The 25,744-nt window shown below is 40.0% G+C and overlaps 1 protein-coding gene across 12 annotated transcripts in view; it reads left to right on the top strand.

The window, feature by feature from the left end:
- Window positions 1-25,744, top strand: part of LMO7 (LIM domain 7) — a 217,253-nt gene that overhangs the window by 189,407 nt on the left and 2,102 nt on the right. For 5 of the 12 annotated variants that reach the window (XM_059144334.1, XM_059144333.1, XM_059144329.1 and 2 more), the window contains 15 exons: window positions 4,477-4,591; window positions 5,622-5,783; window positions 6,557-6,744; window positions 7,642-7,702; window positions 9,403-9,459; window positions 11,350-11,375; window positions 11,658-11,762; window positions 12,370-12,462; window positions 12,832-13,166; window positions 14,036-14,101; window positions 16,298-16,350; window positions 18,571-18,784; window positions 22,234-22,515; window positions 24,367-24,475; window positions 25,602-25,704. In XM_059144334.1, the coding sequence (XP_059000317.1) occupies window positions 4,477-4,591; window positions 5,622-5,783; window positions 6,557-6,744; window positions 7,642-7,702; window positions 9,403-9,459; window positions 11,350-11,375; window positions 11,658-11,762; window positions 12,370-12,462; window positions 12,832-13,166; window positions 14,036-14,101; window positions 16,298-16,350; window positions 18,571-18,784; window positions 22,234-22,515; window positions 24,367-24,475; window positions 25,602-25,704 (1,969 nt within the window). The remainder of the gene's footprint in view (window positions 1-4,476; window positions 4,592-5,621; window positions 5,784-6,556; window positions 6,745-7,641; window positions 7,703-9,402; window positions 9,460-11,349; window positions 11,376-11,657; window positions 11,763-12,369; window positions 12,463-12,831; window positions 13,167-14,035; window positions 14,102-16,297; window positions 16,351-18,570; window positions 18,785-22,233; window positions 22,516-24,366; window positions 24,476-25,601; window positions 25,705-25,744) is intronic. The other 7 variants (XM_059144330.1, XM_059144326.1, XM_059144335.1 and 4 more) reach the window with 4 other exon arrangements.

Raw genomic sequence — 25,744 nt, 5'->3', positions numbered from 1 at the left:
TTGACAGACAGAGATCACAAGTAGGCACAGAGGCAGGCAGAGAGGAGAATCAGACTCCCCACTGAGCAGGGAGCCCGATGTGGGGCTCAATCCCAGGACCCTGAGATCATGACCTTAGCCGAAGGCAGATGCTTAACCCACTGAGCCACCCAGGCGCCCCGGTTATGTGTTCTATTATTTGGTATGGTCAAGTGGAGGTTCATTTGCAAGGCAAGAATATCCTTTTGTGGGGCACCTGGGTGGCTCAGTGGGTTGGACTCTCTGCCTTCGGCTCAGGTCATGGTCCTGGGGTCCTGGGATCGAGCCTCACATCAGGCTCTCTGCTCAGTGGGGAGCCTGCTTCCTCCTCTCTCTCTACCTGCCTCTCTGCCTGCTTGTGATCTCTGTCTGTCAAATAAATAACTAAAAAATCTTAAAAAAAAAAAAAGAATATCCTTTTGTGAGACAATTCTTTTGGTCTAATAAAATTGTGAGACTCTTTCATCTGTAGCTTAAGCTCATTCTCTTTTATCCTATATTTGGTAGAAAAGGATAATGTTTACTTGCTGTCTCCCACAAAGTATTCTTTATGTAGTTTGAGGCTATTTATTAAAACTCCATCCTGTCTTTTATTCTTCAAGTTAAAAAACATCAATTAGTATCTTGCGTATCTAACCCATCATTTGTCCTCTGTCCTCATATTGCAGTAGATTCTGTGCTTTACTTGGCTTTTTTTTTTTTTAATTTTTTTTTTTTTTTTTTTTTTTTTTTGTGGAGGGTAAGTGTAGCGAAGATGACCACTTATTTTCATTGAGTCATGTCTAATTTAAGTGTGTGGTAGTTTCGGTTAAGGAGAGGAATTAACCACTAATTTTTTCTATTCATAGCAGAGTTTTATTCTGAAGATCGGTGTTCATCAGGCTGATTATTAACGTGTTTTCGCTACCCACATCAGGGTTTCTGTATTTAAACTGCTTTACAAACTTTCCGATGAGAACTTTTCTGTAGTATTAGTTACAGATTTTTCTTTTTTTTTTTTAATTTTTTATTTTTTATAAACATATATTTTTATCCCCAGGGGTACAGGTCTGTGAATCACCAGGTTTACACACTTCACAGCACTCACCAAATCACATACCCTCCCCAATGTCCATAATCCCACCCCCTTCTCCCAAACCCCCTCCCCCCGGCAACCCTCAGTTTGTTTGGTGAGATTAAGAGTCACTTATGGTTTGTCTCCCTCCCAATCCCATCTTGTTTCATTTATTCTTCTTCTACCCACTTAAGCCTCCATGTTGCATCACCCCTTCCTCATATCAGGGAGATCATATGATAGTTGTCTTCAGCCTCTTCAATAAATGGTGCTGGGAAAATTGGACAGCCACATGCAGAAAAATGAAATTGGACCATTTCCTTACACCACACACAAAAATAGACTCAAAATGGATGAAGGACCTCAATGTACGAAAGGAATCCATCAAAATCCTTGAGGAGAACACAGGCAGCAACCTCTTCGACCTCTGCCGCAGCAACATCTTCCTAGGAACAATGCAAAAGGCAAGGGAAGCAAGGGCAAAAATGAACTATTGGGATTTCATCAAGATCAAAAGCTTTTGCACAGCAAAGGAAACAGTTAACAAAATCAAAAGACAACTGACAGAATGGGAGAAGATATTTGCAAACGACATATCAGAAAAGGACTAGTGTCCAGAATCTATAAAGAACTTAGCAAACTCAACACCCAAAGAACAAATAATCCAATCAAGAAATGGGCAGAGGACATGAACAGACATTTCTGCAAAGAAGACATCCAGATGGCGAACAGACACATGAAAAAGTGCTCCATATCACTCGGCATCAGGGAAATACAAATCAAAACCACAATGAGATATCACCTCACACCAGTCAGAATGGCTAAAATCAACAAGTCAGGAAATGACAGATGCTGGCGAGGATGCGGAGAAAGGGGAACCCTCCTACACTGTTGGTGGGAATGCAAGCTGGTGCAGCCACTCTGGAAAACAGCATGGAGGTTCCTCAAAATGTTGAAAATAGAACTGCCCTATGACCCAGCAATTGCACTATTGGGTATTTACCCTAAAGATACAAATGTAGTGATCCAAAGGGGCACATGCACCCGAATGTTTATAGCAGCAATGTCCACAATAGCCAAACTATGGAAAGAACCTAGATGTCCATCAACAGATGAATGGATCAAGAAGATGTGGTATATATACACAATGGAATACTATGCAGCCATCAAAAGAAATGAAATCTTGCCATTTGCAACAACATGGATGGAACTAGAGCATATCATGCTTAGCGAAATAAGTCAAGCAGAGTTACAGATTTTTCTTAAAGTAGTTCCATACTCAACTCTGGAAGAGTCAGTGATTATTTTTTGAGAAAAAAGACCATGCCTAATCCATCTTTATTTCCCAAGTATTAAGCCCTATTGTCTTATACAAAATAGATGCACAGTAAGTGTATATTGATCAGATGAATATGTGCATATTGTTTTAATACTTCTGTGTCCACAGAATATAGTAAGTTCTTGGTTTGGTGCCTTCCTTGCCTTGTTTCTAATTCTTTTTTTTTTTTTTTTTTTAAGATTTTATTTATTTATTTGACAGAGATCACAAGTAGGCAGAGAGACAGACAGAGAGAGAGGAGTAAGAAGGCTCCCTGCTGAGCAGAAGGTCCAATGCGGGGCTCGATTCCAGGACCCTGGGATCATGACCTGAGCTGAAGGCAGAGGCTTTAACTCACTGAGCCACCAAGCCACCCCACCCCCTTGTTTCTAATTCTTACGTAATATCAGTTTTTCATAGAATAGAGTCACTTGGATTTTAAACTTGTTTTAGAGGTGAAAAAACTTCAGCATAAAGCTTTATGAATTGCCCACTTAGCCCTAGGTTCAGTTTTTTTAATTTATTTATTTATTTATTTATTTAACAGACAGACATCACAAGGGAGAGAGGCAGAGAGGCAGGCAGAGAGAGGGGGGGAAGCAGGCTCCCCGCCCAGCAGAGAGCCCGACATGGGGCTCGATCCCAGTACCCTGGGATCATGACCCGAGCCGAAGGCAGAGGCTCAACCCACTGAGCCACCCAGGTGCGCCCCTACGTTCAGTTTTAACTGCCACACTGACCTGGAGAATTTATAGGTCTTTTTTTTTTTTCCTGGAAAATAAAATGGCTTTAGGTAGAACTTCTGCTTTTGAAAGAGTACGTCTCAGTTCTTAATTATTCTAAATCAAAGACTGAAACGAGGCTGGGAGTTTCAAGTTAAAATTCATGTCTGCTTGTTTACCCAAAACAAAACACATACATTATGAAAGGCAATCGAAATTTTCACAGACATCGTGTATTTCACAACTTAAAACATTTGTTTTGGAAAATGGCTGCCCTTCTGTGAAACTGAGCGTTTGTTGCTGTGTGGTATAGTGACAGAGGTGGAACCAGAGGTCTGTCCGTTGTCCAAGAGACTGTTGTTTCTTGGGCTTGTTGGCTGATGTCACTTGGAGGAAGTTGTGATGTCTCTGTTGGGGCCCTCCTGGCATCTGACCTACCCTGGTTCCCTAGAGATGACGTAGCTCGCATTGTACAGCTCGTGTGGCGTCTCTTTCTTCACCCCTTGATCTTCATGAGGCAACAGGGCAAACAGTGCTTTGCCAAAACTTCAGATGCCCAGTAGGGGGTGGTCCCTGTCTTAGCGGAGCTCTACGTGTAGCTGAGTTGTGTGTCAGTGAACCCACTGACATTGTTCAGCTAAATATGTTAGTCGGATTTGCCTTTTTAATAAGTATGGTGGCATTTAGAAAAGCATTTAATTTTTTTTTGCATTTCCAAAAATGCTATTGTGTTGAAATAAATGATATATGACATTGTATAAATTTAAGGTGTACTGTATGTTAATTTGACACATTTATATATTGTAATAGGATTGCCATTGTAGTGACAATTAGCACCTTGATCACCTTACATAATCATCCTTTCTCTTTAGTGGTCGGAATAATTAAGTTATAGTCTGTTAGCAAGTTGGATTAGAATACCGTGCTGTGTATATTCACTGTACCATGCTTTAGATCTCTAGGGCTTATTTATTAATAGCAAGTTTGTACCACTAAACAGTATGCACAACATGCCTTCTCGCTCCTTTCCTGGGTAATAACAAATGGTCTATAAATTAAACCCAATTGTAGACGGGGCAAATGCCCAAGCTTTATTCATGGCCAGCTGATTAAAAATATTAATGTGAAGAAAAAACATCTGTTGATGTGAAGGTTTCCCTTGTTTTAGCAGAAAAATAATAAACTCATTGATATATGTATAAATGAAGGTTTTACCAAACCCAGGTTAAAAAGATTGCTGCTTCTGGTCTATCATGAAATAACTCAAGTGTACCTTGCATATAGCCTCCGTTCTTTCATGGATAGACTTTCCTCCATGTGGGTGCCAGGGACACCTGATCCCACCGTTTCGTGTTTGTTTTCAGGATCAGTTCAGTGATATGAGAATCAGCATAAACCAGACGCCCGGGAGCGGTCTTGACTTTGGGTTTACAGTAAAATGGGCATTGTCTGGGATCTTCGTTGCATCAGTCGAAGCAGGTAATTCATAGATTTAGTTCTACTCAACTTTCTTCCCCTTGTTATTCTATGCTGTTCAAAAAACCCTCCAGAAATTAGTTTATGTGATACAGGAGGAGACAGCACATGTGAAAAAGGCAGTAGTAGAGTGAGGAGATGCAGCCTATTCCCAGAGACTAATAGTATTTCTTCTGCTTGCCTCATTAATTTTAGTTTTGTAGAATCTTATCTTTTGGCCTTTACAGAATTCATTTGTCATCTTCCAATTAGCAATTGACTGGAAATTCCAAAAGAACTGTCCATGATTGGCTGTGTTTGGGGTGGCTATGTATGTGCTGTGTAATAAATTGGTGTTTTCTGAGCATCCTAATGTATCTGTTGCTCGCGGAGTCCTCAGGATGCTTTGGGACTTGTACAAAAGCAGCCCCTCCCCCACCCAGGGTTCTACCAAGTCCCTCCCAGGAATTTTAAGCAAAATATTACCACAGAGCCTAAAATTAAGCTACTGTAGTTAAGAGGAGCTCCTCATTTACATATTTTAGCTATATAAAATTGCATGCTAACTCTGGTTATTTTTTTTGAAAATTCAGAAAGACGGTTTAATTAGATAACGGGAAGTGGTAATTGTAAGGGGTTTTAAATGGCCTTGCTTTTTTTTAAATCTATTCCAGAGTGCATTTGGATTTGGAAGCTCAATTAAAGTACAATATATTTCACATTTTGAATTTAAAAATAATTTAAAATTTTATTTGTTCTTACGAAGGTAATAAAGAAATTTTATGGAACAGATGAGCTTATTCTTTTATATGTTAATGAAGATACATGCTCTAGCATAAAAAATGGATTTGGTGCTTTTGTATGTTGTAGGTACTCAAATATTTTGTAACTTAAAAAAAAATTCCTTACTCTGCTCTACCTGAAAAATCTAAGAATGGTTAGTTGAGATTAAGAAGTCATTTTTTTCTCTAAGTAAGCAATGACTAGCTAAATGTAGATTTTTTTGTTTGGAATTTTTTCTTATTGGTTGTTTAATTTATTTTGCTTTCTATAGGTAGCCCAGCAGAATTTTCCCAGCTACAGGTAGATGATGAAATTATTGCTATTAACAACACCAAGTTTTCATATAAGGACACAAAAGAGTGGGAGGCAACCATGGCTAATGCTAAAGAAACTGGAAACCTAGTAATGGATATCAGGCGCCATGGAAAGTCTGGTGAGTTGGGTTTTACCACTGTCTGCCTTTCTCAATGGGGAACTGGTCTTTGGCAGTGGTTATAACAGCTGGCTTCAATAACTTTTTTCTCATTTTTTATTTACTTTTTATTTTTTTGCTTCAAGATGTTCTGTGGTTATGCCCAAACAAATATGGAACAATCCCTCCTTGACTATTCTGTCTGCAAACTTTTCTCTAGCACATTTACTGGATTCTACGTTATTGATTGATTGATTGATCGATATGCTATACTGACTCTGAATGCAGATAGTAACTGAAAGCTATTTTAACTGCATCTGCATTTGGGAATCTCATAACAATTCTGAGGATCACGAATCTTTACTTTCTCGACAGCACCGTAGCTAACTGGTGTTAGAGAGAACAGGGTAGGTCATATTCCTGCTGCTCATACTCAAGGCACTGTCAGTATAATTCTGTTACTGTGTTTCTTCATTGTTGAGGTTCGATGGAGAAGGGCATTAAACTCCCTGCCACCTTCCAAATTATGATCTCAAAATGCGATATTCAGTTCTGGTTTACAGAAAGAGTCAGTAAGTTTGCTAGTCTCCTCCTTATTAATATGACCTAACCCTTGTGTTTTCAGAAGGCGATCTGTTGGCCAAAACCCCTGCACTCTTTACTTCTTTCACACACTACCTGATTTTTTTGGGTGTCTTCTGTATGTATATTTTGTGTATGTGCATTCACTAACTTTGTTCTTTCCACGTCACCATTTACGTGTACTCATTTCTTGATCATCATATGCCAATCAGACTGGGGCAAAGACCAGCCTTCCCTGCCATTTACACGGCATAAAACTCTCAATCTCACCAGTATGGCTACCAAAATTATAGGTTCACCCGAAACAAAGTGGATTGATACAACTTCTGGAATTTACAACTCAGACAAATCTTCAAGTCTGTCAATAACAACTGATTTCTCAGAAAGCCTCCAGCATTCTGTAAGTATTTTGAGAAGTAGGAGTATTTGTGTACAGCAAAGTGTCTGTAGGAAGTGTGTGGGGGGAAAGAATTTGAACAATTTTGATGCTACTTCAAAAACATGTAGTTGAATAAGGTAATTTATAGTAATGAGAGTAAAATGTGATTCTGATAATCCTAAGGCAGCCCTCATAGATAAGTAATAGTTATATCATTGTAAAATCAAAAGATCCCGTAGTAGTGTCCTATAGGTATTGCCTACCAATCTTCAACATTATACCCATTTCTCAGATCTTTGTGGATGTGAAGTGGTAATGTAATATACTATAATTTTACATGTAATGTAAAATTATGTACTGTAACTTTTTATGCTTTCTTTAGTCTTTGTGGGTAAATTACACACAATTACTATACTTATTTTAAAACATGAAACATTTTTAGATCTTGTGTAGATGACTTTGATGGGTAGACTTCAATGTGTGGTTAAGAGATACTTAACTACATTAACTGATTAAAAATAATTACAATGTAGAAATTTTTCCAAGTATCAAAGCAATAGTTAAATTTCAAATAAATATTTGTCTTGACTCCCTAGATATAGTTGTTATTATCTTAAGATATTCTTTTGTCTAATAAGGAGATCCAGCTGCATTGTGTAGGGAAAGCTTAAATGCTGAAGAATTCTCTATGCTTGTGTTGCTTACTCATAAATATAAGCTAAGTGAACTAATTATTTGGCACATAGTGTTTCTTGGAAAAATAACGACTGATTGAACTTAATGTAAAAAGCTGTAAGAAATACACTAATAGCCTGTAAAACTCATCTTATTAAAATATTTTCACTAATGGGAAGTGCATTATTCGAACCCAAAGTCCAACTGGACAGAATGTTGTTAACTGGCCTTTTATCCTTCCAGAATACTGAACCCAAGGAAATGAATGGAATTCGTGATGAAAGTACTACTTTTGAATCAAAAGGTAAATATCACCATTTTAATTATGTTTATAATATAGAAGTCACAGCATTTAAGTTCTTCTATTATAAAAATTAATAACAAGTTAGTCCAAGAAAAACCGATCCCACTGCAAGCTGAAACTAAAAGGTTAGCATAGAGATCCTGTTGCAGCCAGGTGGAAGGGCGTTCAGTTCCAGGGTTTGAATAGTTCAGGAACTGCAAACAAAGCTTTGGCAGCCTGTCCATGAGCTCCGAGGGCCTGTGTGTCTAAGTCAAATAAGAAAGGCTGGTTTTTCTGAGGCCGTTAGCCTTCTTGCTGTGGTATGTTGGCAAAGGGAATCTTAGTTAAATCCGACACAATGAACGAGGCTTCCTTTCCCCCTTTATTGTGAAATGGACAAGTTTGCAGGCAGCTAATATCAAGTAGAGAAATGGTAATCATCATTGTTAGGCAAAGGACCCATTTGTAATGAAAAAGCAGGTGTGGTATCTGGGGAGATATTGTATCATGGAGTTATCACTCTCTTTCTCCTTCTGTGTGTCCACAAATCATTGTTGCTTCATGCTATCTACTACTCCTTAGGCATACAAAATAAATAAGAAAGATCTGGTCCACAAAGTCAGGGAAAGAGACTCAAAGAAGACCAGACTCCTCCTACCAGGAAACTAGACTCCCATCTGGCTGGGTCAGTTTTATGGCTTTGCATCTGCCTTTACCAGTTCATAATATGTTAGGTCACAGCCAAACCAAGTTTCTAAATTCCCCTTTATTGATTATTTATTTTGGTATTTAATTTCTGATAGGTAGAAGTAACTGCATCTTAACAAATAGTGCATTCTTTATCAAAGGAGTTTTTAAAGCAAACATGATTTATTTTGGATTCCCCATGTTAAATCCAAGACACCCAGGTCCCACTCTGCCTGTGACTCAGGCAAAGCAAACTGCTAAGACCCGGACTCGTCATTAGTGACTATGTATGCACGCTTGTCATTGGAGGGTTTGCTTTACGCAAGTGAGCACCAACTAGTATCAAGTAATAATTGCATTTACAACTTATGAATAAACTGAAGTATACGAATCGTTTGTGATAACCTTGCAACAGATCTGTAAAAGTCAGAATGTTTCTTTTCTTTTCTTTTTTTCTTAATTGGACTGAACTCCATTTACTTAAAGTTAGTGGCTATAAGATATTAAACTAAGGTAAAATTCTTTAGATAGAATATTTTAATGTGGACATTTGTTCTTATTTTATCTTTCCCTGGGTATTAATTTATTTTCTTGTCTAACTCCCCACTATTTCTCAGTTCATTTTTTGCTTAGTAACGCAGAAACTCTTAGTTACAAACAATTCTCCTTGGACTTTGAGATTTTGGGTTGATAAACCTAATCAAAACATTTTAGTTTCCATTTCCCTAAAGCTGTGTGATCTAGCACGGAAGATTTTTTTTTGGCTTCTATGAAACTATGATGCTATCTGCTAGAATTTATTAATAAAATAATTAGTTCCATTACTAATTTAGATGTAGAATAGACTACTAAAAATATGTGTCTTTGTACATTGAAATAATCCATATCTTCTATGGCTATCAGTTTTGTCATTTTTCAACTAATGCTGTGGACTAGAAAGGTGTGTCACATACCATTTAGTTTTCCAGTGGTGAGAGATTAAAATGAATGACATGGTATTGATGTTTTTTTTTTTTTTTGTATTTTTCAACTAGCATCTGAATCTATTTCTTTGAAAAACTTAAAAAGGCGATCACAATTTTTTGAACAAGGTAAACTACCAAGATAACAATTCATGTACTTTCATAGAATTGTTCCCATTCTCCACTCTGTCCTTATAGTCTTTGGTGCTGGGCACTTAGCCTTTTCAATTTGGCTGCCATTGTGACCAAGCAACGTAACCCATTTCCATTCTTTTCCTAGGGTCATCATGCTTTTCTTACAGTTCATGGGTCTACCTCTGTGGTAATGGGTCTTTGCGTGTCTTTTGTATACCTCTGGACTTTTTTTTTTTTTTTTCTAATAAAAAAAGATTGAGATGCTGTTAAACACACTTCTTTCCACTGGGTGACAGTAAGAAATGAAGAACCTCACTTACGCCTTACTGCTTCCTACCAATTGCATAATACTAGATTACACCAACACCTGATTGTTGTACTTCTGAAAACTCTAACTTCCGGGGAAAATGCTCTTTAAAAAAAGCAGAGTTGTTTCTTGCTATTGGAACGATGGCTTTGCAGTGTTCATAGGACCGCCCTGTTGACCCTGAAGTAAATAAAATGTAAATTTTAGTTGCGCGTCTGAACATGTGCGTTTTGAGCCTCCCCGTGTTGGTGTAGTTGGGCTGCGCTGCCTTCTGTGCTGTGCATGTGGCATTCCTTCCCCCTCACGGCTGTCTGATGCCCTGTCTCATGAATGCAGTCTGAGCTGAGCTGTGCTGTGCTGTCAGAACTTAAAAGTAATATCCAACATTTGAGATGCAATGGCACAGAGAGGAGTGTGCTGTAGGCATCTAAATGTTATTGTTTCTTACTTTTAAGATGATCAAAAACCTTTACATGCTTGCCTTCTATTTACTGGATTCAAAGATTAAAAAAACAAAAACAAAAACCGAGGAATATTTCTTTGGGGAACTAAGGTTTCTTTTTGACCATAAATAGGAGTAGCTCACCAGCTGTGCATGTACGAGGTCTATTTGTGTCAGTATCCATAGTGTTTTTGATTTTTTTGTTAAATTCCCATTTTTCTACGGTAATTTAGTTGAAACACTATGATACTTTTAGCTTAAACTGGCTAACAGAAGATAATTCCTTTCTTTCTCTAGTCTAATTTTCACTCACTTCTCTTCAACAGGCTATTTTAGGGAAGAATATTTTCCTAAGTCTCAAAGCAGTTTTCTTTAAAAAAAAAAATGCGTAAGTGAACAGTTTATTTGACAGCTGAGGTTTCAGGAAAATTAAAAATACTGTATGATAGCATCTTTCATGAAATTTGCTTAGTTGGTTTTTGGATTTTTTTTTTTTTTGTACTATATACAGACACGCATTCCTATAGTACCCCCTGAGAATAAAGAGAAGAATATTAGGCCCATAGGTGTACACATGAAGTTTGAATATTTGTGCGGCAAGTAATAGGAGAGGAAGGGGAAGGATTTCCTGAACGTGCTTTTGTGGTGTCTTATTTAAGAAAAGTAGCTTATTAGCAAGGAGACCTGGAAAATCTGATACAGAGCTGACACGTTAGCTTTAAGTAGTGGCAAGTAAAAATTTGGATTTGGCAGGTAATCTACCATTTGAAAACCTTTTTTCTCTCCCTGTTGTGCTCAGCTGTGACATACTACCTGGTGTATTCATAAAAGAACCCTGAAACCTCTTCAGAAGACACTAGCCATCCAGCTCGAGTACCAAAGGCTAAGGGATATCTTTGGCACCCATACTTTCTCTCTCTTTGTTTTAAATGACTTTGACTTTGGAAGAAGAGTAACAAACAGATGGAATTGAAGTGGAAAACTGAGATTCTACTGCAGTTAAAAAAAAAAAAATCACTGATCTCACTTAGTATCCTGGCATAGAAACAGCTAATATGACTCTGTAAAAGATTATTTCATAGAAATGAAAAGACTTATATATTTTTTTCTTCCTTTCCAACACGCTGCAACACAGGAAGCTCGGATTCTGTGGTTCCTGATGTAAGTAGCATTCATTTGTTTTTAGAACAAGTAAGGTGACTTTGGCGGGACTGAATTAGCACATACTAGCATTGCTTCTTTTCAGTTGCATAAGAATTTATCAAGGGGTAGTCTTTCCAGGTTGAAAAGACCCACTTTGAAACGGAAAGCCAAACCTCCTCTGGTACCGCTTAGGCAAAGGGTGGGATGAATCATTCATAAAAGCTGGAGTGCTTTGGTAGATGACTGAATGAAGTAATATGTTCTTCCTCTGTTTGCACGTCTTCTCTTCTAACTGGCTAGCTTCCGGTTCCGACCCTCAGTGCCCCGAGCCGCTGGGTGTGGGATCAGGAGGAGGAGCGGAAGCGGCAGGAGAGGTGGCAGAAGGAGCAGGACCGCCTGCTGCAGGTAGAGCGGAGTGGTGTGGGCCCACAGGCGTTCTGCTGGCTTTCCCTGCTCCGTGTCAACCGGCACCAGGAAGCAAACTAAAAAATCAGAAGCTAATAACCTCATAATTAACAAATCTTTTGCGAGGCGGCACATCTTGCATTCGTTTCATTTCTATTTTGAAGCTTTCCGAGTCCTCCTTTTAAAACAATTATTTACCCTGTATATTTTTTAGAACATGGCGCTATGGTTTACTGGATTTTCTTATGTGTGACAGGTGTGTGGATTGTAAGGCCTTGCACCCGCTAAGCTGTGTGTGTGTCCACTCCACTGCAGGGAAATTCAGTCCCCCTAGCAGTTACCCAGGGGCTTCACTCAATTACAACTGTGGTAAAGAGTGGCTACAGGTTCAATTCTGAGTGTCTCCCCTTTCCCGAGACCACCATTTAATTCGATATAAGCTATTTCATACTTTAGGGATGAAAGTCTAATTGGTGAAAATAATATCACCATCTTTAAAGATTGAGGTGAAGGGTAGAGCTAGCAAAGAAGCTGGTGAAAGAGATTCCGTGTAACATCATTAATCTGTTAATTAACTAATTAACTAATATGCCATCTCTCCTTATAGGAAAAATATCAACGTGAGCAGGAGAAACTCAGGGAAGAGTGGCAAAGGGCTAAGCAGGAAGCTGAGAGAGAGAATTACAAGTACTTGAATGAGGTAGTGTTGGAACGTGCTGTGTTCTTCTCTGTCTCAGTGAAATTATCTGGGGAATGGAAGATCCTCTGTTTCACCTGCTTTTGCCACATATTTACTTACATAAGCTCTTTGAAAAACACAGCGAGCTCTGATCTGTCAGAATTTTGCTCTGATGTTGCAGCCTTTCTCTTAGTTTCTTTACTGTATCATCAAATGGTTCTATTAATGAACCCTACGTGCATCTTTCTCCCTCGCGCTTGTATTTCCCCCACGTGTGGCTTTGGTAGTGATAAAAGGAACCCCTGGCGAACTCTCCAACAGAACACGAGTAAATGAAATTGTGACGATGCACAGATTCAGACGGGCTTCTCTTTCCCCCTGGTCACACAGGAGCGGATGGTCCTGAGCTCAAACAGCATGTCTCTGCCCACGCGGGAGCCCGCCGCGGCTGCCTGGGACGCCTCCTGGGGTGAGGGGTCCAAGTCGTCGGACCAGGAAGGAAGCCGAGCAGGGGACGAGGAGACAAGAGAGCCGCCCAAGGACGACGCAGAGGAGGACCAAAGGAAGAAGCTGCAGGAGCGCCTGGCACTTGAGGAAGAGAGGCAACTGAGGGAGCAACAGTGTCAGCAGGAGCAGGAGCAGAGGCGGCGGGAGGCGGCCCAGGAGCATGCCCGCCCCGCAGAGATAGAGAGAGAGACGTCAGTCAAGATATACCAGTACAGAAGGTTGGTGCTGCCGCCAGAGCACACTGCGATGTGTTCACGTTGGCTCCGCTTCACTCCGCCCATTCCTCCACCTTCAGAGGCTCCTGGTGGGTCCCTACCATCCGCTTGCTACACAAGCGTTACATTGTAGAGCAGGTGCTACCCCCTTACAGCTGTTCAGACGGCTTCCTGTCACATTGGAGTATCGCCTGGGTCCTCGCGGTGACCTCGGAGGAGCACACGAGCTGGATCTGGACCCCGTGGTCTTACCTGGCTTCCCGCTGTTCCTCCCCTCCCTCCGTCTGTTCCAGCCACACGGGTCTCCTTTTTCCTGCTTGAAAATGTCCAATGCATTCTGCCCCTGAACGCTGGCAGTTTTTAGTCCCTGTCTTTGCAGAGAGGCCTTCCCTCCCCTCTTTCCTCGTCTTTCATCTTCTTTGAGTCTCTGTTCATACGTCCGTCCCCTTCTCAGACTTTCCAGGATACCTCGTCTAAAACATGTGTCCTTTCCCCACACCGTCTCCCACATGCCTTACCATGTTTCATGTTCCATATTTATCGGGAACCCTGAAATGTAAGAATGACATTTAATATTCTTTTTGTTTTGTTTGCTTCGGTAGCCCAGCCCTAGAGCGGTAGCAGGCACTCCCTCTACATTTGTAGGATGAGTGAATTGCAAATGTCTGTTGGTATCAGTGGGTCTTCTTTCTGCAGTGATTGATCAAAATGCTTCTGTATATTTTGTTTTCAACCCAGAGACCATCTCATGAAGAGACTAAAATAACCCTTTTCTGATGTCAATTTTTCTAACTCAGGAAGAGTGTTAAAGTCCAATATGTTGACCATAAACTCTTCTTTCACAATTTCATTTACTTCTTTCTGTCTTTTAGACCTGTTGATTCCTATGACATACCAAAGAGAGAGGAAAAATCTTCAGGGTTGCTTCCTAGTGACAGGTATGTGGGACATTTTGTTGTAATTTCATTGGAATAATAGATGAACATTGGAGGGCTCACCTAGATGTATTTTAGAAGTATTTTGGCTCTTGATCTTTTGTGGGATATAAAGAGATCTTGCTGGTTGACCTTTGTATGGACTAGCATTTGCTGTGTAACCAGCTACCCCTCAACTTAGTGATTTCACATGATTTTGTGGGTATTTTGGGCTGATCCTAATTGGCAGTTCTTCTAGTTGGTCGGGCCCCTCACACATCTCCTACTAGGTTACTAGGCAGCTCTGCTTTGGGAGTTGGCTGTAAGCTGGAACAGTGAGAACAATTAGGCCGTGTGCTTTCAAGATCTAGCGAGCCAGGGCAGTCTCATGTACATGGGGGCTGAGCAGAGAAGACAGAACTAAAGAGAGGAAGCAAGACGCCTTGCAGTCTACATTCTGAACTGGCCCCCCATGCTTCTGTTACATTCTGTTACCTAGAGTAAAATCACAGGCCAGCCGAAGTTCACAGAACAAAGAAAAATTTTACCTCTTCACGGGAGGAGCCACAATGCAAGGGGAATGGACAGAGGGTAGAATTGTGTTCATTTTGTGCAACTGCCTTAGTTTTTATTTTAAAGAGGTTGTAAGCAATGGCATGAGCTTGCCCCAAATGAAGTTACATGTGGACATCTGAAATGAGATTTGTGGCCTTCTCTTAGTCTGTTGAGAAGTACTGGTCAATTCCAGTACATGTTAGCGCTATCTTAAAATTTCCTGAGACATAAATTTAATGTTTTAAAGTAATTTTTAGAATACTTTGCTGTTTTGAAATCACTAAGGACTTCTGAACAGACTCTGTCTATAAATACCCAGTGTATGACCATTAATTTGTGTTTTCAGAGCTGACATTTCTTTCTCAGGAAGTTTACCTTAGGGATATGGAAAGACTTGTCTCTACGGGCAATCAGGCTGATTGAGTGGGACTCCTAGTAGGGAAAATTAATATATAGATAGTAATGGGATGACAGGAAGCTAAAAAAAATTTTAGTGATGGATGCTTTTATTTATATTGAAGATTTCTGGGTAACTGTGGATCATTAAAACTGTGTATCTGCCTTGTTACAAATATGCATTTATATATATATATTTAAATAGTCTTTCTAAATGTAGCTTATAACCTGGAGAAAGTAATTACACTGCAGTGGAAAATGTAACAAATCCTGGAAAATATAGAATGCTGCTAGGCTATTGTGGTAGAACAAGCCTTTGAGGTGTTAAGGGGTATGGCTGGACATTTTGTAATAAAAATCATTTTCTCTGTTAATGCAAGTGAAACCATTCATGAAAGTTGCCACCAATCGTGATTACTTTATTATGAATTATACTTTATTATATGTTGTATGTATGTACATATGTGTTATATATATATAAGTGTGTAATGTATAGATATGATAATGTACATTATTCATTATTACCACTATTGTTCGAAGTTATGGTGCTTAGTGGTGAGACCTGCCTAGACTGATTCAGAAACTTCAATGTTCTCATTATAAAACCCGGCATCTCTAGAGGTTGCCCATGCCTCTTGACATAGCCAAGGTAGCATTTGGTCAGTGGCTGTTTTGGAAGAAGTGCCTAAAAAGTTGAGTTCTTGGCCTTTGGGCACCTTGAGGAAGAGATAATATGATATTAGATGATCTGATGACAGTTGGTTGGTACAGCCTATGTGATTGAGATCTGGAGGGAATCAAAGTATACAAATTGGTTAAAAATCATAGGCTTAATCATCCTACAAACTGGAGAGGGTCTTCACATGTTCTTCCCATGCTCTTCTCTTATTTAGAGACATCTACCTTGTACAACATGAAAAATTCCTTATTAAGAAGGTAAATGTAGCTTTCCACAGATATAGGAAATAAATCAACTGCTTTTTAAAGCAATCTTTTTGGTATTCTTACATCATACATGTAAAAAACATGTTCTTAGGGTACCCGGGTGGCTCAGTCATTAAGCATCTGCCTTTGGCTTAGGTCATGATCCCAGGATCCGGATCCAGCCCTGCATCAGGCTCCCTGCTCGGTGGGAAGCCTGCTTCTCCCTCTCCCATACCCCCTGCTTGTGTTCCCGCTCATCAAATAAATAAATAAATACATAAAATCTTAAAAAAAAAAAGATGTTTTTAAGGAGATGTCTATAATATTTTGTGTTTTGTGTTGTAGGAACAAATCCAGATCCACAACTGAGCTGGATGATTACCCTACAAATAAAAATGGTAAATGTGAATTTTTTTTCCAAATTCTTCAGCATAGTTGTTTGCTTATGCTCTCGCAGGCTACGATCAGTATTTTTAAAGTCAATATAGTTCAGATTCATTAAGATTACATAATTAAAATACCAGATCTTTTTAACATTTGTGTATAAAAACAAAGCTATCTTATGCTTATTTTGACTTTACTTTATAATAGAGGGAGTAAAATGGTTTTAAATAGCTAATGAAACATTTTGAGATTTTTCAGTGTTACTGATAGTTTTGTATAGATCTTATCTTGCAGCCAAAGAAATGGGACAGAAAAGTTTTCTGCAGAATACCAGGGGACTTAAAAGTTGTTTATAAACTTGAAATTATACATTTAAGTGTTAAGATGTCCAAAAGTCCAAAATGATAATGATTTTGCTAACCTGGCAAAAATGGTTAGGAACCTGATATTGTTAGTATAAAGTGTATTTTTAGGAATGCATGTAGCTGAAATTATGTAACTAAGGAGGGAAAAAACCACGAAGCAAAAAGCATCATTTTAAGCAGGGTTTGCATATGAGGTTTTGGGCAAAGCAGGGTGCTTGCTGGTCAGTTATATAAATGAATGAAGGTCCAGGTGAGGATTGGGGTGAATTGGGTAGACGTGCCCACGGAGCGGAGAGCCACGTGGGAGAATGCAAGCTTGCCCCTGCCATGTGGAGAATGCAAGCCCAGTGTTTCTGGGGTCAAAGCAAAGTTAAAAACAATGTGGATTTTCATGTTATCTTTGAAGTGCTGACAAGGATAAATAAAATTTAAAGCCCTCTGTGAGCCAAACCACACATCTGCAGGCCTAAATGGTCAGGTAGCAGCTAGTGTGTAACCTCTGGTTAAAGCTTGTAGAATTTAGTTTCTAGTAGGTTCTTTGATCATTCCTCTTTAACTCTTAGGGGTTTCTATTATCTGGTCCTAGTTTAAATTTCCAGCTCTTCTGCTCTTTTTCCTTTTAGGGACCCTTATCTAAAACCAGAACTTTCTCTTTTGCAGTTGGCAATTGAGATGCTTTCAGATCTGGTTGCTCTGGTCTCACTTGTTTGAATTTCTGGGTTTCTTTTCCCTGTGAATTTGCCTCTAGCCACCATTAAAAGCAAACTTTTAAGTTCTACAATCCTCTGTATGTGTTTTCTTCCCTCTACTAACCCTAAGCTCTTGGATAGAAGGCAGTGAACTTAAGAAATATGTTATTGAAAAAGTTGGTTATGGCAATAAGTCACTTTTAAAGTAGAAAATGTTTCATTTAAAATATGACCAAATTGATAAGCTGTGGGCACCCACACAGGTAAATATAGGTGGGTGTGAGAAAACGTTGGCCTTGTTGACTGCTTGCTGGAAGATGAACTAAGGCAGAGATGCATCGTGAATTTTGAAAAACGAACAATAGTGGTAAATCTGGAGAGTGAAAGGAAACAAATCCTTAGATGGAATTCTCTAATCCAAATTGAAGGGGGAAGAGACCTCAACATTATGGAAATCTTACCCAAACCAGAAATTAATCGCAAATCCAATGAGACAAAGCCTTCAGGATAAAACCTAACTGAATTGTCATGCATGTATTCAACATCCGAATTATAGCTTCGTCAGTTTCTGAAAGGACCAACATGCTTGATAATAGTCCTTGGTTAACATGTGGGTTACTTGGATATTTTTCAGTTTCACAAAAGCTATTTCAGTGATTGAATGTGATCTGATTCCTACAATTCGGCCATCACTTATTCTAGAACTTACACCATGAAGACTCGAGTTGGCAGGAGATGCAGGCATAAATGTCTTGCTCTCCCCAAGGGGAGTGTAGGTTTTTGAACACATTGTCACAGCAAGTTTTCGATGAGTGTGTGTTTGATTGATTTAATTTCGGAAGGAAGGGACAAGTGGAAGAGAAACGATATCTAGACGAGCACTTTGTAACTTGATAGCGCTGAAGTCAGTGCTGGTTGTTTCCTTTTTGGGCGGCCTCCGTAAGTCTTCCGGAGCATGTTCTGTGGCGTGCCTCTGGGTGTGGTATTGGCATTTCCAGGAATAGCAGACTTTACTTTTATGTTCCCATGCAGCAGTCTCATTGAGAACTGATGTTAGCATATGTGTACAATGTCACGTCTTTTGCTACATTGTATTTGGAGATGTAACCACATTCCTTCCCTCCCCACCCGCCTTTAATAACGTGCTAATCCTACAGCTTCTGATGTGTTTTTAATTTAGGAGGCAATAAATATTTAGACCAAATTGGGAGCACTAGCTCATCACAGAGGAGTTCCAAGAAGGAACAAGGCCCATCGGAAGCAGAGTTAGAGAGACAACAAATTCTTCAAGAAATGAGGAAGAGAACATCTCTTCTCAATGACAGCAGCTGGATCCGACAGCGCAGTTCCAGCGTAAATAAAGAGCCGATTTGTCTGCCTGGGATTATGAGAAGGTGCGGGACGTTTTAGGAGTTATTTCCTCTTCTGTGCTCTGAAGCAGATGTTTAATTTCTAGACATGCTGGTTACCCTGGACAGGAGAGATGTCATAATTTCTTGTCTTATCTGAGGTTGAGCGGAGAGGGGAAAGTACAATGAATGTCATCAGGCATATGTTACCCAGTGCGTATCAAGTGCCCCACGATATGCCTGTTACTAATCTCCATCATCTGACTTGCTCTGGGGACAATGTTTGGAGGCAGGGGTAGTGATGCTCTTTTTCCATATGGAGAAATGGTGGCTCAGGTCCGGAATACACTTGGACAAAACCACATGGCCATAGGTTGCAGAGTGGAATGTGGAACTCTGATGTACAGTTCAAGCACTTGAATGTCCTTCCTTGAAAAATAAAATTAAGCCTCTTTTTATTTATAATGAGATAATGGTTTGATTGGATTCAAGATAATAGTGTTCATAAGTACGAAACCCAATTTTTGTAACTTCAAGAAAAATATATAGATATAAATTAATTAGAGATGAGAAGACGAATATTCTAAAAGATGTATCTTGGGTAAATGAGTACTAAAGCTACTTTTATTTAGTATTTTCAGGAGTGACAAACTGAGGAAAATCTATAACATGTTCAAAAGGGCTAATGTACAAGTAACTTTTGTAAATCAGTAAATAAAGTTTGATGACTTTATAGAAATATAGATAGGCAATATGAGCAGAAGACTTTACAGAAAAAGAAACTAAGTCAGTAAATATTTAAAAGATCAGCACTTCTGGGGCGCCTGGGTAGCTCAGTGGGTTAAAGCCTCTGCCTTTGGCTCAGGTCATGGTCTGAGGGTCCTGGGATTGAGTCCTGAATCGGGCTCTCTGCTCCACGGAGAGCCTGCTTCCTCCTCTCTCTGCCTACTTATAATCTCTCTCTCTGTCAAATAAATAAATAAAATCTTATAAAAAAAAAATCAGCACTTCTTCTAAAACAACAATCCCATATCTCGTTATGAGATTTGTAGATTTAAATGATTGACTAACTCAATCCAGTATTGACAGTGGTATAAAGAAACAGGAGTTCTTGTCCCCAGTTGAGTGGAAAGTTTTTCGGTGTTTACTAAGCAAAAGTTTTAATGTCCATACCCTGTGAGAAGTTTAGTTCCTGACCCTTTATATTCTGAATGGATTTGGATAAGTATGCAGAGATATGTCAAAGGATATATGCTTAAATATTATTGGCAATAGCAAAAAAGAAAAGAAGCAGAGTATCTATTAATACGAGTACTTAGCACTTGCCTAATAAAGAGCAGCACACGGATCAGCCCACTAAGTTTTGAGGTGGTGGATGATACGGCAGTGCCTCTTTTATCGTTGTATTCATATTTTGCCTTATCACAATTTGTATCAAAATTGACTGGACAGCTCTTTGGATGATGTTGGTGGGGTCCCTTGGACAGTTAAAGTCCTTTTGAACTGGGGTTGACAAAATTTTGGGGGGGATGAAGGACCAGATAGTAAATAATTTTGGCTTTGTAGGCCATGTCAGTCTCTATCACATATTCTTTGTTGTTGTTTTTATGACCGTTTGAAAATTAAAAATGCCCTTAGCTTACGATTTGTACATCTCCTGAAGGTGAGCCATAAATTGCTGAACCCCTGATGCTGACGCTGCCCTGAGAGCTCATCAGGGGCTGTTGGCCGGGAGCTTCTGCTTCCTCATGGCCTCTCCACACAGCTGCTCGGGCTGCCTCAGGACATGGCACCTGGATCCAAAGAGGAAACCTTGCAGGCGAATAAGCCCTAATGGACAAGTGTTTCTCAAACCTCCATCTGTATCATGTTTGCTAATGTTCCATTGGCCTAACATGTCACATGGCCAAGAGAGAATCAGTGGGAGGGGGGCGCACAGTGGCAGGAATGCCAGGAGGATGATTCCCTGGGGGACTCTGAAGTACCATCCATCGCATGAACTGACATGAAAATAACTCTAGGATAACATCGTACCTGGAAAAAACAGTTATGCAGAGTATGCATTGTAGAGTAATCCCATTTGTTTAAGAGTGTTAAACTCATGAACACATTACAGGTGTATATAGACGTGGCTCTACTCATGTCAGCTGGTCTCTGTATGAAAATCTGTGTGTAAACAGAAAAAGTCCCGAAGTTAACCGTGGCCACCTCCAGGAATTAGGGCAGGTAAATTGTGATAAGTGAGGATGGAGGGAAATTTTATTCTTCCCTCAGATACCCTTCTATATTGTTTGGGTCTTTCTCATCAAGATGAGGTAGTATTTCTGTTATTTTAAAAAGAAAAAAAATACATATTTCAAACGTGGGATAAAAGATCAAGTTTTAAATGTAATAACAAAATAAACCATTTATAATTTGGAGTCAATCTCTGTAGATCAGAATTGATGTAAGCACTTGACTTAGAGAGATTTTCTGAAAGTTATATTTAAATCTGAAATTATCCCCAATTAAATATAACTTTCTGAAAGTTACATTTAAGTCAGTTTGTGAGCTAAACTCTATTTTATTTTTCAATGATTTTTGGGCATCTTTTTCATTTGTTTATTTGAGAGAGAGAGAGAGAGACAACGGAAGAAAGCAGGGAGAGAGAATAGAGGGAGAGGGAGAGAGAATCCCAAGCAGCCTCTGCACTGATTGTGGAGCCCAATGCGAGGCTCCATCCCAGGACCCTGAGATCACAACCTAAGCAGAAACCCAGAGTCATCCACTTAACTGAGCCACCCAGGTGCCCGAGTTCTATTTTAAATGCATATTCAGTTGAAGGGGAGTGGTTAATGAATGCTTCTATGAGATGTACATTAGACAGTTGATTAAATTCAGGATTTGGGGTGAGAGTGAGGACTGCATAGTAGGAATGGTCTGGATTATTCTGAAATCAGGGAGATACTGGTTTGAAAGCCAGTTCTACCACTAATTAGCTCTTTCTCTTATGGGCAAGTTAACTTGTGTGAGATAACCCCCCCGCCAAAAAAACCTGCCTATAGTGAAGATTAAATGAGTCAAAAATTTTGTGACAGTGTTTAGTCTAATACCTGACATATGTAAGTGTCTAAAGTGGTGGGTTTTTTTTTTTTTTTTTTTGGTTGGGTTTTAAAAATTAAGATTGATGTATCTGATCTGTTGAAGATTTAAAGAAGGAATGTATGTCTTTATAGTAATTTATTTAAAAAAGTTTTTTTTTTTAGTATTGTCTTTTCCACTTCGGTGTTTTTTCTTTAAGCACCAAGTGAAAAAAGTAAACATAAATGAAGATTAATTGAAACATCGTGATTCTGGTGAAAAGAAACTTTAGTTATTGAAGGTAATTTTAAATGTAACTGTTAGATTACTACCTACTTAACTAAACATAAAATGGATGTTTTAGGGACTCTAATGATATATGGATTCTAGCTCATTGTATTATATAATCTTAATTAACTCTTTCCATGTTTCAGAGGTGAATCTCTAGATAACCTGGATTCCCCAAGATCCAATTCTTGGAAACCATCCCCTTGGCTCAATCAGTCTTCAGGAGTCCGTGCTTCTTCCTCCGTTCAAGACTTCAGTCGGCCCCCACCTCAGCTGGTGTCCACCTCAAACCGGGCCTACATGCGCAACCCATCCTCCAGCATCCCCCCTCCTTCAGCGGGGTCTGTGAAGACCACCACTTCGCCTTCCCCCACACCACGCAGCCATTCTCCTTCAACTTCGCAACCGAGCTCCCAGCTACGCAACAGGTGAGCACCTTAGTCTCAGGGAGATTTTTTTCATTAAAATTTTCCCCAAAGTCTTGTCCAAATTTTCTAGTGAAAACCAAAAACAAGCCTTTTGGAATCTATGAAATTCAGTGCTCCTTTACCAAACTCTATTAAAGCCTTCATAATGTTTTTCCATGCTACCCCAAGAACATTTATAGGTGTCTCGTGAAGCCATGGGAGACCTTTAAAACATGTACCTCGTTGCCCCTGTCTCGTTTGCTTTTGCTTGTGGTCAGTGCAGACATACTCGTATAATTCTCAGTGTGGAAGCTTAAAAATACACAGTAGCTTGTGAATGCATTTGCAATTTATGAATAAAAGCAGCATTGTAAAATGTTTTATTTTTATTGAGGCTGTAGTATAAACTCGTTTTATAGGAACTGAGTCGAAAAGGAAAGCATTATAATCAAGCTCCATTGTCTGCGGAACTTTTAACAAGCTGGGTAGAGAAATGTTAAGTAGTTAGATACTGCTCTTTTTGTTTGTTTGTTTGTTTGTTTGTTTTGTTTCTGATTTTCAAAACCGTTGCTGGCTTCTTATCTAGTTTGCCAACATTCTGCTCGGACGAGGTCAGCTGAGTTCTATAGGTTATATGCAGCAGGAACTGGGGAAGAGTTATAGCTCTAGGTCTTGACTCAACTTGTCTTTTGACGTGGAGTAATGCCCAGATTTCAACATGTGTTGGGGTTTGAGGTTTGGGTAGCTTCTCTACAGACTGTCAGTGCTTGGTGAAGCCATGTTCAGCAGTGTTTCTGCTCTCTTCCGAAGGGAGTGCTATTGGCTTATGGGATTTTGCAAGTGAAATACTGAAAAGTAAAAACACAGTGATAGGTACTGGAATTTTTTTTAGCTGTCAAGGGATTTTGTTAGGAAAACATATCCATCTAAAAGAATGTTGCTTGTACCAGGATCTCTAAAATGTATATCATGGGATTTGAACTAAGAAGGGGCACACATGTGTGGTAAATGTTGGTCAGAGATGAAGGCTCCCCAGTAGGAGGGAGCCTGAGGAGAGAGTGTGCATTTGCTTACTGAGCTCCACTGTAGGAGGACAGATGGGACACAGGCTGTTGGCTTTTCTGCCCTGGAAAGGTCTCTGTCTTGGAGGTTGCCCTCTTATGTGAGGTACTTGGCAGTTCTGTACTTTCACTGTCACTAACCTGGGCCAGTACTGTGGGATGCAGTGGTACTAAGTGACTTTTACCTTCCCACCTGGAAAGACTTGCAGGAGAGACTTGCATCCAAAGGAGAGTAGACACCCTCCAATACTTATGTCCATGATAGCTGCCAGCCACTTGTCATCTTCTCCCAGAGGCCATCCTGGAAGCCAGAGACACCCCCAGGAAAGCTCTGGTCCTGCTGTGTCACTAGAAGAGCAGGTGAATGAAGAGGAGGATGGGAAAATAAGGTTAGGATGGTAGAAGAAGCACGTAGCGCCTTTTGGGTGGAGCTGGGGCTGCTGTCCTAGCGTCCTGACGGGTGTGACAGGAGTGGGGCCGGGCTTTGGCAGGCGAACTGGCTGGTTAGAGGAGGGAAAGACTTGTGCTGAATACAGATGTGATCTCAGGAGAATAACATCAGAAGTTAGGGAATGGACTAATTACACTGAAATTGTTAATTTACGTGAGTAGGTGTAAAGGGTTTCTGAACCACCACAGAGCTCTTTCGAGGTACAACATAGCATGCTTTGATTGGTTGGTGATAGTTTTCCTCCCACAGATCTATGCTTCCCTAAGTAATTATTAATTAATGTCAATGCCAGAGTGTGATTTTAAGTAACCTTGATTTGCGCCGATGAAAGCCTCCCTTCCATTCTCGTTCCGCGTCTAGGTCAGTCAGTGGGAAGCGCGTGTGCTCCTACTGTAATAACATTCTGGGCAAAGGAGCTGCCATGATCATCGAGTCCCTGGGTCTTTGTTATCATTTGCATTGTTTTAAGGTGAGACCAAGATGAACAGCCTGCAGGTCCGCAAAGCTTTGCTTGGAGAGCGCATGGCTTCTTGGCGCGCTGGGTGTGAATGTCCCACTAACAAACTCGGTGCTACATTTTGTCAGTCTGTGCTGCACTTTGAATCGCAAATTGCCTGTTCTCAAATCTTGAACCTAGTCACAAAAATTAAATCTAGAGACACTATGCATTCCTGGTCTTCAGTCTGTTAAGATTCTGTGAGTAAAATTTACAGCTTATAAATCCTTTCTTTAACACGCTGTCATAGGCCTGCTTGAAATATAATTTCCCAGCATTATTAACGGCATGGGGACGTGCAATTGGGAGTGTCGGAACCATAGCTTTGATAGAGAGAGTATGTAATGAAGAGCATCGCCAAACATTTTTACGATTGCAAAGCCTGCCACACCTTATGGGATTTGCACAAAAGAACTAAGCCTGTAATTACTTTATTTTGTCTTTAGAGACACCTCTCTATGTGATTCTAGAACTTGCACTGGGCTAGAAAGAGACCCTGGTTCTTATCTCTGGAGTCCTGCAGAGCACAGCTTGTTTAAGCTTGCGTATCGCTGCCTTGAGCAGTTCCCGGGCAGAACAGAACCAGTCCAAATAACCAGTGTTTGAGCATGTGGAACCAAAATACACAGCCTGGAAGTGCAGGTGCCGTGTGCAAACACTCACCAGGTGGGGGCCGTGGGCCACTGGACATTGCCCACCTCAGCGGACAGTGCCAGAACCCCACTCCTCATTCATTCTCTAGTTCTTCCCCGTGATGCCTTACCCTCTCACATTCTGCTGCAAGAAATGAAGACTCAGTTTTTTCAAGCCAATCAGCAGATCAATTTTACTCTTTCGGTATATTTAGAATGATCATTTTGGCTCTTAAAATTAGACTTATGAATTCTTTAATGTCTCCTCTGGCAGGCTTGATTTTAATCTACTAATTATCTTTGGGGCTTTTCCTTTTTTTTTTCTTTTCTTTCTTTCTTTTTTTTTCCTTTGCTGAAACATATCTAAGAGCTTAGAAGCTGCATTCTGCTCAATTTCTCCCCCCTGCTGGGAGTGCCACCGGAGTTCGCAAACTGACTGACTGTGGTTGTTCTTTCTTGTCCCTCAGTGTGTGGCCTGTTCGTGTGACCTCGGAGGCTCCTCTTCAGGAGCTGAAGTCCGAATCAGAAACCACCAGCTCTACTGCAACGACTGCTATCTCAGATTCAAATGTAAGAGAGCAAATCAGGGAGAAAATTTCTTGTCTTTTAA

This window comes from Mustela lutreola, chromosome 13, assembly GCF_030435805.1.
Source record: "Mustela lutreola isolate mMusLut2 chromosome 13, mMusLut2.pri, whole genome shotgun sequence".
Taxonomy (NCBI): domain Eukaryota; kingdom Metazoa; phylum Chordata; class Mammalia; order Carnivora; family Mustelidae; genus Mustela; species Mustela lutreola.
Note: the sequence above shows the minus strand (reverse complement) of the source record. Positions and strands in the feature narration are given on the sequence as shown.